The sequence below is a fragment of the Geospiza fortis genome, unplaced genomic scaffold, assembly GCF_000277835.1.
Source record: "Geospiza fortis unplaced genomic scaffold, GeoFor_1.0 scaffold279, whole genome shotgun sequence".
Classification (NCBI taxonomy): domain Eukaryota; kingdom Metazoa; phylum Chordata; class Aves; order Passeriformes; family Thraupidae; genus Geospiza; species Geospiza fortis.
This window is the reverse complement of record NW_005054352.1, coordinates 3,214,880-3,231,225: the sequence shown is the minus strand read 5'-3', so window position 1 is coordinate 3,231,225 and position 16,346 is coordinate 3,214,880. Positions and strand designations below refer to the sequence as shown.

The following is a 16,346-nucleotide window of genomic DNA, read 5'->3' as shown; positions in this document are numbered from 1 at the left end:
CTTCTTTGCTATCACAAGCAATCTAATATTTGATAATTTTCTTTGACACTGTGCTGTGCATAGTTTGGAGACCTTTCAGCCTTGATCTAAAGGGGCCTATCTTCTCTCATACAAGGAAAACCTTTTAGAATGACTAATGCACAAAACTGTCGGGTACGAAATGCATTGGCCCGATCTTCTTAGTTCCTTTCAGTTCCATATCATATACACTGCTGCCAGAAAACTCAGTACATTTTTGGTGTTTAATTTTTCTTTTTATATCTAGTATTTTGATAAAGTAGTATAGAGTTGAAGATGTAGCAGTTCTGGATTCCAGCCATGTTCTTACTCAGAATTATTGTCAGTTTCAATTTAAGATGATGAAACAGTATTTTCAAATTTAATTTTTGTATGATAAATCCTATGCTATTTATATGCGAGAATTCTGTCAGATTTTGGATAAAATTGAATTTTGAGCTGTCATGACTATTCCTGGGGCATGTAATCATTTTTCAGTGACCTGTCGGGTAAATTTCTAAAATTTTGTACCATCTTAAAATTTGATAAAAGCTACATCCTAAAACATTTTTTGACTTTTGTAATGCAAGCAGAGGTAAACACCTGTGACCTTAAATAGGATATATACTTTCAGGTTGGGTTAAAATGGAACCTTGAATCTGTACATTTTATTTCAGCACAGTTTGTCTTCTGATTCCCATTCACTACATTCTTTCTGTTTTCACTTTGTATTGCATCCTAAACAAAACCCTGGAGTGGCTTATTTCTGGTTCTCTTTTCATAAGAATTTCACCCAATACTGACATACCTCTTATAAGATGAGAGTTGATCTGTTTGTTCTTGGATCTCCTGAGAGAAAAATGTATTATACAAGAGTTATCAAATCTTTGCCCTGGTTTCACTTTAAAACTGAAGCCTATATTTAATCTATTTTGGATCAAGGCACTGCTACTGTAGAGCATCTTTAATATATAATTCTGACCTATGACATTTTTGTTGCAATGGCATAGAAACCAAACCAAAAAAAGCCTTTTTATTTTTGGATCCAAACCAGTCTCTAACTACAGAGAATGTATTTAGAAATAGATATTTGATCAGGACCTCCTAATCATGTGAAGGTTCTGATGTTCAAGGGCCTGGTTTTATCCCATTTACAAGTGTATGCCACACAAAAAACATAAATAGATACTTCCTTAATTGCAATAACATTACAGTATTTGTTATTGCAAAACATCTCCCAGGATTTAAAAGTTTCATCAGGAGATGGTGACTCTATCATCAGTTTATTGAAGGTATATGAGAGTCAAAGAACACTTTTCAAGTAACATAAAGCAGAGCTATTTTTTTCATATCTTACTTCCAAAATTCTATATTTCTAATGTTTTTCTATTTGTTGCCCAAGAGAGGCAAACACCCTGTGAGTCATTTCACAGCAGCTGTCACTCATTATCAAAAGACAGGTCGCACTAAGGTCACACCAGCAGCAGCATTGGCAGCAGGACTTGCACTGTTGAATCACTGTTGAACCACTGCTTGTTCTGAATCCTTGGAACCATTTTTCTATGCACTGTACACATATATAGTAAGGAAAAGGTATGAAAAAAGGTTTTGTCTCCACCCGTGGAAAGTCACAAACATAGATAAGCTCAACTTGATAACTTGGATTCAGGAAAAACAACTTGAAATGGCTGCACTCTGCTGTAGACTCTATGCTGAAATTGAAAAAGAGGAAGATGAGCTAAATGCTTGACCTCTGCACAGCTCAGGAATCAACCTTAACCCAAATAAAAGCATTAGTTTTAGCTAAATTATTTTGGCAACTTAGGTTGAACACATGGTTCCAATAAAAATACATCTCTTTTTAAACTCCTGTTGGTTTTGGAAGAAGGAGAAGCAAAAGATTTAGTTTAAATCACAACATCAGAACCTGAATTCAAAAGGGGATTTGCACACCACTGCTGGCAAGACTGAAAGAGTTTTTTTTATTGCACGTGGCAATATTTAGTATAATATTACACTATTATCCTTCACTATTGCCAAGAGTAACAATTAAAGTATGGTTTTTCATAGATGAACTACTCTGATCAGACTGAGTTCCTTAAGGAATTGTATCATAATCTTGTTGATAACAAGATCCATGGTTCTTCCACAGCATGTTCTTTAGAGGGGTGAAAGATTTTTTTTAATTCTCTACATCAGAGAGTCACAAGAAACAATCTACCTTTCTTCAGTGCATACTGGTGGAGAAAGAGGAAAACAAGAATAAAGCGAAAAACAGGTCTGCCGCTTTAAAAATAAGAACTGAAAGGGTGGAAAACAGCAAAAACCTGAAAAAACCTTTCACTCAACAAAGGGTCAGCAAGAGCTGGTAGTTGAAAGTGGGTCAGCATGCCATTTCAGAGGGCTGTTTTGCTGGTCTGCATGGCAACCCTCTCCCTTGCCATTGTCCCTGGCAGTGTTTTGCCATTGCAGAACACACAGAAGGAGCTCACAGATGTCATTACTGGTTTCAAGATCTCCTTTTTTTTTACTCCTTATATTTATACAAAGAAGGATTAATTAATGAAAAACACTTAGGACAGCTAGTCGTTTGCTAAAGCAGTGCTTGTCATTTGTTTAATTTTCTGGCAAGTAAACAGTGCTCATTAAATTCATGTCAATAGAATTAACTCAGGAATGAGCAAGAATTTTTACTTGGTAGGGGTTTTTTTATTGTTTTCTTGTCAGACAGCATGCATCTTTTCTCAGGAACTTGTTATTTTGTAGTCTAAAAAGAAAGATTTGAATACTCAGGCTATTCTCTGTTTAGTCAATTGTACCTATAATTTGTCAATAGAGGGATTTTTAATAATTAAAGCAGTTAATTAGCTGATTTTATGAAAAAACACGTGAGAGCATCTGTTTTTGTGAAGATATCAAAACTGTTGATCTGTTTCTGCTATGGCAGATTGGATGCAAATCCTTGTTCTGTCAGCTGTTTAGTCAACAACAGAGCATGCAAGTGCATTCATAAAAAGGAACTGCGTTAATGCTGACTTGTCTCTGAGTTGAAAGATAGAGAATGAAACACTGCAGTTTTAAGAACAATGATCAAATCATATAAACAATTCTTTGTCTGCAAGTGAAGGTCCACATACTGTGAAATTCTGTCTGGAGAAATAGACGACCATTCAGAGGGAGTACTATGGATTTGCATGGAAATTTTTGGAGAATGTACTTCACTCTTCCTGGCTCTAAAGCACAGAAAATAACACTTCAGTATGCTGAAATAAAATTCTACTGAAAAATAAGATAAAACTAAATCAAAATTCTACCCAGTTTTTTCAGCTTCAGGCCATTCCTAGGCCCAGAGGAGATACTTTTCCTAGAGAAACCAAATTGCCTCAATTTCCAGGTAGTAAAAAAAGAGTTATGTCACATCCTTTTAGGTGCTAAATATCTGCTGCTAAAATATTTGCTGCTAAAATATCTGCTGCTTCCATTGAAGAGTGACCACTGAAAAGGATTAGTCACCTAAAGTTTTTGAGTCTTTTAATAAAATTGCTTAATATTTAATAAAACTGGTGATTATATTAGTTGTGAGCAGAGCATTAGCAGAGCATTAACCTGGGAGTGAGAATGTGAAAAGTATATATAGGCTTCTATTTAGGGGACCTAGACAGGACAGATTTATCTTGTGGTAACCAGTAGCCAGGCAGGAATTCAGAAATGAGGAAGATATCTTTACGATGTGTGCATTTCCGAGAAGACAAATAAACTATTCATAAACACCATGCTGCATGTTTTCCATAACTTAAATGTAAATAAATTTTAAATTATATTTTTAATACATTTGCAGAAGCTGGCATAAGACTTTTGGAAAACAGTGAGCTCATAACTCATAAATGGTTATGTCAATCAAAGCTGTTTATCTATAAAAAGATTTCTACTCTTAGAAATACTTCCTGGTATTTTCACATGGTACTGGCAGCCAATATCAACTCCTAATGCTCGTACACACAGTGGGTGGAGCAAGTGAAACCTAAGCTTTGAGTTTAGCTATAGTAATATGCCAGCTTTCTTTAGTTGTCAATAAGACACCAAGCACATGAAGTTGCATTGGTCTGTGTAGGAGAGAGGAATACCATATCCTGTGCTAGCTAGACTAGTGGGTTTTTGTCCTTGAAATATTAAAGGGATGACCAGCCTGGCTGAACAGGTAGCTTTGGCTGGAACTCAGGAGCAAAAAGGGAGTTTATCATCTTAGGGAGACTACTGGCGGGATACTCGGGAGAAGTACAAGGATGTCATGAGTTTATGCAGTGAGAAAACTGGAAGGGCCAAAGCCCAACTAGACTACAATTTGGCTCCTGCAGTACAAGGCAATTAGAAAATGTTTCTAAAAATACATTGTATTGTACAAATACATTGTATTTCTATGAATACAATGTATAAATACATTGTTCCTACAAACAAAGGGAGGGCTAAGGGTAGTCTCCATCCTTTATTGGTTCCAGGGGGAAAGACAATAACAAAGGATGAGGAAATGAATGAAGTAGTTAATACCTTTTTACCTTTTAATACCTCTCCTATAATAAGACTCATTGTTCTCTGGGTACCTGAACTGGAAGATGGGAATGGGACAAAGAATTAAACCCCCATAATTCAAGGGGAAATGGTCAGTGACCTGCCACACCACTTAGATACATACAATCATATGTGGTCAGTTCTGTATGGGATCCACACAAAGGCACTGAGGGAGCTGGTGCAAGAGCTCGCCACTCTCAGTCATTTACCAGCCGTCCTGGTTAACCAGAGAGGTCCCAGTTGAAGGGTCTAGAAAAAGGATCTGAGGTCTACAGAGCTGTCAGTCTGACCTCTGTGCCAGGGAAGGTCATGAGCCAGATCATCTTGAGTGCGATCATGTGACAAGTACAGAGCAACCTTTGACACTGTTTCTCACAGTATCCTTCTGGAGAAACTGGCTGCTCATGGTTCAGATGGATGCACAGTTCACTGGATGAAAAAATGACTGAGAGCCCAGAGAGTGGTGGGGATTGAGTTAAACTCATCTGTAACTACTGTTATTCCCCAGGACTGAGTACTGGGGCCAGTTCTGTTTAATATCTTTATCAATAACCTGGACAAGGGAATCAAGTGCACCCTCATTCAGTTTGCAGATGGTACCAAGTTGGATGGGAAGGCTGATCAGCTGGAGAGGAAGGCTCTGCAGAGAAAGGCTGGTTGGGCTGGATTAATGGGCCAATTTGTGAAAGGCAACAAGGTGGCATTCTGGGTTCTGCACTTGGGTCACAACAACCCTGTGCAGCACTTCAGGACAGGAGAACAGTGGCTGGGAAGCTGCCTGACATAAAAGAACCTGGCGTGCTGATCAACATTAGCAGAGTTGGAACACGAGCCAGTAGTTGCCCAGGTGGTCAGGAAGGCCAGTGACATCCCAGTTTGGATCAGGAATAATGTGGCCAGCAGGACCAGGGCAGTCGCTATTCTCCTGTACTTGGCAGTGGTGAGGCTGCAGGTCAAGTCCTGTGTTAAGCTTTGGAGCCCTCACAGGACATTGAGGGTAGGAGTGTGTCCAGAGAAAGGCAACATAGCTATTGAGTCTGATGAGGAGCTGTTGAGGGAGCTCTTGTTTCTTCTCACATGTAAGCCAAGAACAAGAAGAATTGTGACAGAGAGGTTTAGATTGGATATTAGGGAAAATTTCTTCTATGAAAGGGTTGTCAAGCATTGGAACAGACTTCCCAGGCAAGTGGTGGAATCACCATCCCAAGAAGTGTTTAAAAGATGTATAGATCTGGCATCTGGGGACATGGTTTAGCAGTTGACTTGGCAGTGTAAGGTTAGTGGTTAGACTTGATCATAAGAATTTTTTCCAGCCCAAATGATTCTGTGATTCTAAGTAGGCTGACAGCAAACATATTCTTGGAAAAGGCAATTTAACTCTGTATACATGATTGTCCTTAACAGATTGGTGGATGTAAAGTCTGAGAGAGATATTGTCCTCACACAGGTAGGCAGTAGCCTTCTGCTAGCTGAACTGGTTAGATTAATTGGAACTTTTTGCATCATAGCTCCTTACTGAAAGTTGTTTGAAGTCAGGGCAGTATTTAGTTTAGCACCAGGAAAGAAGAGAAGTAAACGAGCCACAATTACTAGCTTGTCTAACAGTGGCTGAAAGTGTCTCCCCCAGCACTGATAGAACATGTATGATTGGAAAGATCTGTGTCCTCAAGAATCTCATTCACATTTAAATACCACATGAGTCGCAGATCAACATCATAACCTTTATAAGTGCTTCATACAGAAATCCTTGCTGCAGCTAGAGAAAATATGTGTGGTTGGATTTGGAAATTAAGATAGCCGAGGAAAGGTGGAGTAAAAACATGCATGTTTTAGCAGCAAGTCTAAAATTACTGTCTTTTCACTGGATGGTCACTGTGATCTTTCCAGGTGACTCTTGTTTACTTATTGCATACAGCTGTTCAATTTCTGGCTATAAATAAATTTTTTTTTAACTTAGTATTAAGATTGCACTAGGATTTTTCCAGGTATGTTAAACCCAAGCAAATTGCCAGGTAACTGAGTTCTGCTAGCCTTGAGTAAGAACTGAAATACCTCTTTGGGATTTGGGGAAGGGAGCTGGAAAATATCTTGAATTATGCAGCCTAGATTTTAGTTATTAAATTTTTTTCTTCCTGACAAAACTGAGGTTACAGACAATGTTTCCAGTTGAAAGACATATAAGGTCAGAAATTTGTCAGTACAGTTCCAGAAATGAGGATGTACAAAGTAGGAGAGGGAATCTTTCAGAGGAGTCAGGCAGGCATTATTACTTTTCCCAGCCTCAAATTCTTCATTATCAATGCTTCTCATTTACTTTTTGGATCTGCAACACTCTGTTTTCTGTTCCCTCTGAAAAGTAAGGAATGAAGCTGTAAAAATGTAAAAACAGAGTTCAAGCGGAAGCTTCAAGCCTGTGTTGGGATACATAAAGGAAAATGGATGGACATCCATCATGATTTTGTCTTAGAGTTGTTTGCTTTCCTGGGGTCATATATTGTAACACATGTTCTAAAACATACATTAAATGGCTCTAAAGCAGGAGTAACAGCAGGCAAAAGGCAAAATTAGGCTTTAATGTTCCACTATAATTGCACTCAGAATTGTCACAAAAGCATGATCAGCATAGCAGACAAAGAATTTAAATTAGTGCCTCAGCTGAACAACTGAGATAACTTCCTGTCTGTTTGTCTTAGATGTAAAGGTATACACAATTTCTCTGCAGCTCTCTAGTATTCCAAACATTGCCAAGTGGACTGACAGCTCTAACAGGATGCACACCATGAGAGTGATAACCTTTGACATTGTTTCCTTTTAACAAGCCCAACTCAGACATTTATGAAAACCCTGTAAAGAGCTGGGGCACAGGGAGGAAGCAGAGGTTTGAAAGTCTTCCCCTGTGGACTCATAACCATAAGAGTCTGCCACTTACTGTGAAATGTACTATTTTGCAGTATTAAGAAAAAAAAACCAGGATCAATAAATTTCAAAAATTACTGATAAACTGATACAATTCTCCAAAGCAGAAGGTTTTAATTGCAGACATTGAACACTGATATTTAAAAGAAAAGTCCTTGGAAGTTACATGACCTCTTTATGTACTAATTCTCAATGTGGTACACTTGTAAGAATGTTCTAAGCAAATATCTGTCCTACTTGTATCCATCCATAGCAATGGTGAACATCTTTTGAGTGGGGTAGGTCTGTCTTTTTAAAAAAACAACAATGTAGTATTTTAATGTACTCAGCTCAGTTAGATACCTGAAGTTATTTATAACAGTATCCTTTTTTCCCTCCAGAAAAATCAGCTTTTGAGGATTTGCTTTTAAGTCAGGGGATGAAGAACTTTACCCACCACTCTGACATTACTGGCCAGCTATTTCTGTAGACTTGGCTTACTGTTTAACTTCCTTTTGCTTCAGGTTACTGATCAGCATCTACTACATAGCTCCACAGGGATACTGTGAAGTTGGCTTAGTTAATTAATAATTTATCTAGTTATTCTATTCAGCATCATTATCATTAAACAATTTACAATGCACTTTTTCTGTGATTTACTGCATGTTTGTATATCCTTTTTCTGATGGAATCTGAGGCAGTAGAATGCTCAGTCAGGAATTAGTGTAAATATCCTGCTGGAGTTCCAATACTTCAGGACACACAGAACCTCAGCTGGAATGGAACAAGAGGGATGCCATGTGTCTGATACATCTGACAAGGACAGAAATGCTGCCTTTGTGTCTCCTGCTAACAATCTGTCAGGATTTCCAGTTACAGTGCCTTTGACTCACCTGTCATTATCTGTTCTGAGATGAAGACTAGCACGGACACTCTCACCAAAAGATGTTTTTATTGTTTGATAGAATGACATTGTATTTGTCCACTTCTGAGATATCAAGGAATCCTAAATATATCTCCTAGGTTGAATTTGCTCCCAACAGAGGAGATGGGTACATTTTTTTGCAAGGTGTTGCACAATGTAGTCATAAAATATATTTTTTCTTTTAAAAAAGTTGCAAACCGCCATGTTTTCCAGTGCTAAAAATCCTCATGCTAAAAGTAAAAATTGAAAAAAAACCCCAAGTCAGTTTAAAAAGAATTTTAGTTAAAAAACTATAGCTTCTCTTACTGTAGATGCTCCTTAGCCAACTTTATTTCAACAAACATTTTTTTCACGCTTCTAAACCCATATAACCTTCAGATTTATTCCCTTCACATAAACTGTCTTATTTCAAGTGAATTACTGTCTTCAGTAAAGGCTTTATGATTTACAGCCAAATGCTGCTGCAGAGAAGTCTTAGAATCCTGCTGCAGAATTTTCATAACAATCACTAGTCAGCAGTAGTCATGTTTTCTGTTTCCATCACAACTCTGCTGCTTCAAAGGCAGGGAAGTAAGCCGGTCTTCCTGGTCACTCTGCCAAGGTTTTCAGGAAAGCTCACTGGTGTTTCCTCTGACTCTGGGTAAGATATCCCCATATGCAGGGCACAGTCTATGTGTGAACACCATCTGTTCTGAAGACTTCATTAACTTGGTTTACTCGTTCCTAAACAAGCTTTGAGAAGTAAATCAGGAACTGTTGGCATGGGAGAATTTGTTATGGCTGTGCTTGGTACTCATGGATGCTCACTGCTGACCACAGACCAGCTGAATCCCAAGACTAAGGCTCTCTGCCCGGAAGCTGCTTATGCTCATGAGAGGTGGGAGCTATTGGGTGGCATGTGCTGTCACTACCAGTAGAGCCTGACTCTGGGAGCCCAAAAGGGTACTTTGCTTCTAGTGCCTTATGTCAACCAATGTCTCTTTAATAACCACTTGAGTTTTAAATTCCTGAAATAGATAAAATAATAATAAATGAGGTAAATAAAAAATAAAATAAAAATAAGTAAGGATGTGAAGGAAAATAGAATCTTGGATTTAATTTCTCAGTGCTTTAAGATAGTGTGTTCTAGGGCTATTTTTTTAATGACTGCAAAGCCTCATAGCAGTGTCAGAGTTACGCACAAGCTACTCAAAAAGGTAGACTGGTTACTGGAGGTTTAGTTTCTACTAGCTATCCTGCTAGCTTTTCTGGGCAGTCTGTATTTTATTTTATCAATTAATAGGAGCTTTTTGGCAAAAAGAAAAATGTAAAATCCAGAAGTGTCTTCTTTTTTTGTCAAATCTATTATCAGGTAAAGCCATGGTTAGTATATTACTGGAGAAATTATTTGTACTAATGCAAAAATCAGAAACAGACATAGACATAACTGGAATCTCAATAAAAGCACATTTTGAAGTATTCTGTTAGCACCTTTCTGACTATGAAAATATTCAAAGCCCTGGAGAACCTCTCCTATGAAAAAGACTAGGGGGGTGGGGTTGTTCAGCCTGAAGAGAAGGCTCCAGTGAGACCTTGTAGTAACCTTTCAGTATATAAAATGTTTCTAGAAGAAAGACAGAAATTTTTTTTATGCAGGTCTTTTGTTACAAGACATGGGACAATAGTTTTAATTTGAACAAGGGTAGATTTAGACTGGCCATAATGAAGGACATTTTTATACATGGTGCTTGGTAACAGTCAACATGGCTTCACAAAGGGGAAATCATACCTGACAAATTTGCTGACCTTCTGTGATAGGCCTACAGGATTGATGGATAGGGGCAGAGCAGAGCAACTGACATCATCTGCCTGGACTTGTGCAGTGTTTGACATTGTACCACTGAACATCCTCATCTTCAAAGTGAAGAGACATGGATTTGATAGATAAGCCACTTGGGTGAAAAACTAGCTTAAAATGGCCACACACACAGAGTTGTGTCCATTGTCCACATGGAAACCAGTGACAAGCAGTGTCCCTCCACTGTCAGCGCCGTGGCAGATACTGTTCAACGTCTTTGTTGGTGACATGGACAGTGCAATCAAGAGCACCTTCATCATATTTGCTGACAACATGAAGCAGTGTGGTACAGTCAACACACTGGAGAGAAGGGATGTCATCCAGAGGGACCTTGGAGGGCTTGAGAGGTGGGTTTGTGTGAACATCATGGAGTTCAACAAAGCAGAGTGCAAGGTCTTTACGCCTGAATTGTGGCAATGCAAGACACACCCACAGGCTGGGCAGAGAAGTGATTGAGAGCAGCCCTGTGGAGAAGGATTTGAGAGTAACTTGATGAAAAACTCAACACAGGCCAGCAGTGTGGACTTGCAGCGCAGAAAGCCAATCCAATCCTTGGCTGCATTTAAAGGAGTGTGGCCAGCAGGTCGGAGGAGGTCATTCTGCCCTCTACTCTGCTCTGGTGAGATCCTACCTGGAGTGCTCTATACAGTCCACAACATAAGAAGGACACAGAACTGTTGGAGCAAGTCCAGAGGAGGGCTGATAAATTCATACAAGGACTGGAGCATCTTCTCTGTGAAGACAGGCTGAGAAAGTTGAGGCTGTTCAGCCTGGAGAAAGGAAGGAAATCTCAGAGCAACCTTGCAGCATCTGAAGGGCGCCTACAGGGAAGCTGGAGAGGGACTCTTCATCAGGATCTGTAGAGATAGGACAAGGCATAATGGGAGCATATTGAAAGAAGGGAAATTTAGATTAGATATTAGGAAAAACTTCTTTACTCTGAGCGTGGTGAGACACTGGAACAGGTTGCCCAAGGAGGTTGTGGATGCCCAACCCTGTCAGTGTTCAAAACCAGGTTGGATAAGGCCTTGAGCAACTTGAGGGGTAAATGTCCTTGCCCATAGCAGAGGGTGTTGGGACCAGTTGATCTTTAAGGTCCTTTTCAACCCCTTAATATTCTGTGATTCTGTGATTCTATGATTTGAATGGTGAGGCACTGTAACAGATTGCCCAGAGGCACTGTGGATGCCTTATCCCTGAAAGTGCCTCAAGGCCAGATTGGACAGGGCTTTCAGCAGCCTGGTATAGTGGAAGGTGTCCCTGCTCATAGTGAAGAGGTCAGACTAGATGAGCTTTAAATGTCCCTTGCAACCCTTATCATTCTGTGCTTCTATGATCCTATGCTATAGAGGCCCATCAGATTCTCATTGTGCATCTTTGTAGCTGCCACTTTTTAAACAAATCTATTGGGCAACTTTATGTTTTTCACAACCTTCTATAGTGTGGTGATAGGTGTAAGAACTCAATCTTCCCACATCCATACTGAGTCTATAAAAATGCCTGGATTTCAGGGACTTCTTTGAGGAGGAAATACTTCATTTGCTGTTTCATTTGGTTTTGGGTACAGAAATTGAAGGATTGTTCTTTGTAAAATACAAAAATACAAATAATGTGCTTAATTTGAAAACCATGAGTGAGTTGGTTTTAAAAGCAAGAATGAAAAAGCATCTTCTTGCACATTTGTGTTACTGGCTTGTAAAGCAGTAAATCAGTAAATTATGTGTTTATCAAATCACACTCAGTTGTGACAGGTTACTGGTGCCAAGTTGACATAAAATAGGAATATGGCTGAAACAAGACGAATTATTATTCAAGATCAATGTTGTCTTAGAGAGGGCCTGACAAAACAAAACAGTTTAAGCTGTGTCATCATAACAAAAGAGGAGCCTTTTTTGTCTAATTCTTGTTATACAGTTGTTTATCCTTGTTGAAACATTTCAATATTACAAGCAAATGACAGAAAAGCAATATGAAATTGTTAAAGCAGTATAGAATTAGTTCATTCGATTTGCAATTAAAATGTCAAATGTAAAAGATTGGTATAGATCAGTGGAAAGTATTTATGGGCTGAGAGTAACTCAAGAGGTTCTAGACCTGCTAAACAATATAAGAAACCATAGTATTAATGGACTTTTTAGACTCCTATTCTGTCAATTTCATTTTGGATCAAGATCCTATAGTAGCATAAAAAGACAGATCATTACAGTTCACATATCAAACATTAATCTAGTTGAGGAAGCTGCATATTCCTCATTTGTTACACTGAAATTATTACTGTCTCTCTCCTAATTTAGCATTTGATATGTGTATGCAAAATGTTGATATTTCAAATGCTGCTTTCATAGTACATAGGACATGATATATAAAATGCCAAAAATATAGTAGAGAGAGAGTTTTATGCAAGCCTTTTGTCACATGAGTAAAATAGCAAGGAAGGCTTAGTGTTTAAGTTACTGATGAGACATCTTGATGACAGGCAATGAAACTGCAGCCTAACAAATCAAGTTTAGCTACACTGGAAATGTTGTGTTTTCAGTGCCAAATTTTTCTGAAGTCTGCCTGATTCTCTGTTATGATTTATGAACACCAGCTATTCATATTTCTCATAGTCAAGTCAAATGGGATATGCATCCTAACTTTAGATTTGAGGGTAGCTTTGTATGTAAATGAGAAAGTTACTGAATTTTCAACAGCAATTTCAGAGAAAAACAAGGAGATTATGAAGAAGCTGGGGAAGTCTCTCCAGCAGCTCAGAAGGCCTTGTTTTCACAGTGTACTAATGAAGGAATTGCACCAGGGGTAAACAAATGGACTTTAGCCATGAGAAATGTTGTTTCATCTTTAAGATGAAAACATCTTTAAGAATGATTAAAGAGATCAGCTAAAAATTAGTATTTACTTCATGTTGTGGGAGGCAAGTTTTTCTCTGAAACATGCCCTGCGCCTGTAAGACTCTGTGTGTGCCTGTAATTTTGCAGACATAAAAATGATCAATTAGTACTGATGCCTGACTGGAGAGAGAATTCAAGATAGCTCTACTGATGGACGCCTTGGTCACACAAGGAGATCACATTTTCAACCCTTCAGCTTAATAAAAGCAAGAGTTTAGTCCTCAGCCACCAGCTTACATTGTATCAGCCTTGTATTCATATTTCATTTGTGTAGGACAAGTACCTTTGTACAAAACAGCCCAATACCCCCTCTGACATATGAAATGATTCCTAGCAACAGCTGAGCCTAGTAGCAATTCACAGCAATGATAATGCAAAGCACATACTTAGGTACGTGCAAGGTCTGGAGGCATTTTATGCTTTGCTCTCTGCAGTCATCATAACCTTTCAGACAGTGTTTTTGATTAATCTGGGTTAGCAATGTCAACTCAGTATCTTTTGCATACAAATCGGAGGCAGTTTCAGGCATTTCTTAGAAGACATTTATAGTTCCATGCAGACCACCAGGTTATAGTTAACCTTTGGGACAGGCATCTTGGCATATAGCTCATGGGAATACAAGGATGTACACAGATGAAGAAAAAAAGCACAATTTGAAGGTAGCAGAGAGAAAAATCTCCTCTCTAAGACACAACTACTTTGTTTAACTACGTGATTCTCTCCTAAATTGCTGTAATTTGGTCTTTGAAAATTATGGGCCTCTGCTCGTACTTTCAGCTGCTAACCAACCCATTGGATCAAGGGCTTTGACTTGGAAATGTTTTGGCCAGCCAAATGTCAGTTCACATGGGAGGATTTAAAAGTAACCCTCTCTGTCAGGAAGTTTTTCATTTCAATGGGAAGGCCTTTCAAAGAAAAAAAGTATTTATTTTTCAACTGAAAAAACCCCATCAGCTATAGAACTTATCACTACACTGCTGCTCTCATGAAAGAGATTTTAAACATTGAGTCATAGACAAATACCACAACCACAAAACCTTGAGTGGTAACTTTTTCTCCTGGATGAAAATTCCTCCTAAATTCTGTCTGCCAAATATTTGTTAGGGTAGGGGGGATAGAAAGTTCACTCCATAGATTTTATTTGCATTTTTAATGTGCATACTAGGGAAAAAAAAGGTTATCCGAGTAAATAGTTTAAAAGTCACATAAGTTTCCGTCTGAAGGTCACTGTCGGGTGGTGGCAATTACATGCTTTTCTGCTCTTATTTCTTGTCAAGAAAAGGTGATGTGCATTGAAGAATCCTTTTCAGCTAGCAGTTTTGGACAGTACTAGATATTTGGAAGATGTGATCCTTAAGCTTTGGACTGTATTTGTTTTAGAAGGCTAGGGGTTTTTTTTTAGATAGAGTCCTTTGAATTTTGGTTTGGCAATGAATAGAGATTGCTTTCACAAACCCTCTACAACATGCATTTGGGAGGATTTATACCATGCTTTGTTGCATTGCTGGTTAAATTTGCACTTAGAATTTTCTGTGGGTTTCTGTGGTAGCAAGAAAAACTGATTTACTAATATTTGCAATCTAAACTCCTCCTGTGGAAGCTTTTTTTTTTCACCTTCTGCTGTCAGAATTTTATCAAGAGCTCCAATTTGTCACGATGGAACATCATGGCTAGAAGCTCTTCTAATTCATCAAATCCCTTTTGCAAGTCTCTGTTTCAATTGGAATAGCAATCAAAAACACACAGCTGATTCAGTGAGTGCTTTTCATCCTCATCAAGCAGACAGCTTTAGGGAGAGGGTGGATCTACCTAGTTGGTTGGTCAATGACAAACATACCGTATACAGGAAGAGAAGAACATCCGCTAGTGCTGCTTACACTCAGGGAAATTCAGAGGATACAACAGTTACAAAGCGGTCTGTTCATTCTCAAATTTGTCTCAGTTAGCTTCCTTGAATACGCATGCATGTGTTTGGCATTTGAGTAATGGAAGTAACCTTCCTCTCATTCATTATGCTCATACAGCCCCTCGTCATACAAAAGGGCTGAGCTAAATTGATGCACATGGACAAAGGGCAGCCAGAGGCAATTTTAGTCACTGGCATTCTGTAGTTCTCATGGTAGGCAGTGTAGGTAGTGCCTCATGCCACCTCTGTAATAAAGCAGTGAACAGATTTGTTGAACAAATTATCGGCATTATTGTTCTTGGCAATGAGATTTTGGAGCTTTGAGTGAAAGTAAGGAAGAAGAAAAAAGAAGTAATTCCTGTTAGGATGTGACACTCTGGGTTTAGTCTATGATGAAACCCAAGGGTTTATGCTATAATTGTATCCATTCTGTTTGTACCTTGCAGTGAGCCACCTTTATGGATTTGGACTGATGGATGCTGAAGCAATGGTGACAGAAGCAGAAAAGTGGACAACGGTGCCTCCACAGCATGTGTGTGTGGAGAACACAGATCGGCAAATCAAGTAATACCTGCTACCACAACTTTCGCTGGCATAAATTTATGGAAAAAAATTGGCTATAATTTACCCCTCCCTTGCATTGTGCATAATATATCATTTTTAAAGCCATACCAGAGAGTCTATCACATTTATGGATGTAGTGCCTGGGAAAAGTCCCTAGTTTAAAGAACATTGCAGAAAGTGAAGGTGTAAAACAGTCCACACTGGGTAACGGATTTTTATGTAGATGATACATCAAAGAATATTTGGTTGAATGCATTTCAGTCACCTTTGCAAGAAGAGACAGATTTAACAGTCCAGGATGTAAAAACCAAATATGCTTTTAAAACGGTATGATAATGCGTCTCTCCAATGGTCTTAGGAGGGTCTCTAGTTCAGGGGCCAAAACTGAGCTGCTTTTCACTTGCTAAGATAGGGTCTCTGTAGAACCAGGCTTTAGAGCAAAACTCTGTTAAGTATGATCCATGGACATAGAGGCAGCATCAAGCGTAAGACAGACTTCCAAAGCACTAAGAATATTGTTTGCTAATTATATTTGACAGGCTTGATCTGTAACTGGTATAGTCTGCAAGGATGTCATGCCAATTTAAACCAGCTGAGTCACATGCCTTTTGGTACCATTAACATGTAATACTTGCTGGTACGTAAGCTAGGATTAGCTATGCCAGGCATTTCCTGGGGTTTAGCAACCAGCTGTGATCCCATGACAATCTCAGCATTTCTCAACTGGCCACTAATCTAAAATAATGCTCTGTCCCAAAGACTTAT

The 16,346-nt window shown here is 38.7% G+C and overlaps 1 protein-coding gene across 1 annotated transcript in view; it reads left to right on the top strand.

Moving 5' to 3' along the window:
- The window catches only part of PCSK5 (proprotein convertase subtilisin/kexin type 5), a 229,539-nt gene that overhangs the window by 131,996 nt on the left and 81,197 nt on the right, over window positions 1-16,346 (top strand). Inside the window, 1 exon segment of the mRNA XM_031058930.1 lies at window positions 15,464-15,581. Coding sequence (XP_030914790.1) covers window positions 15,464-15,581 — 118 coding nt within the window.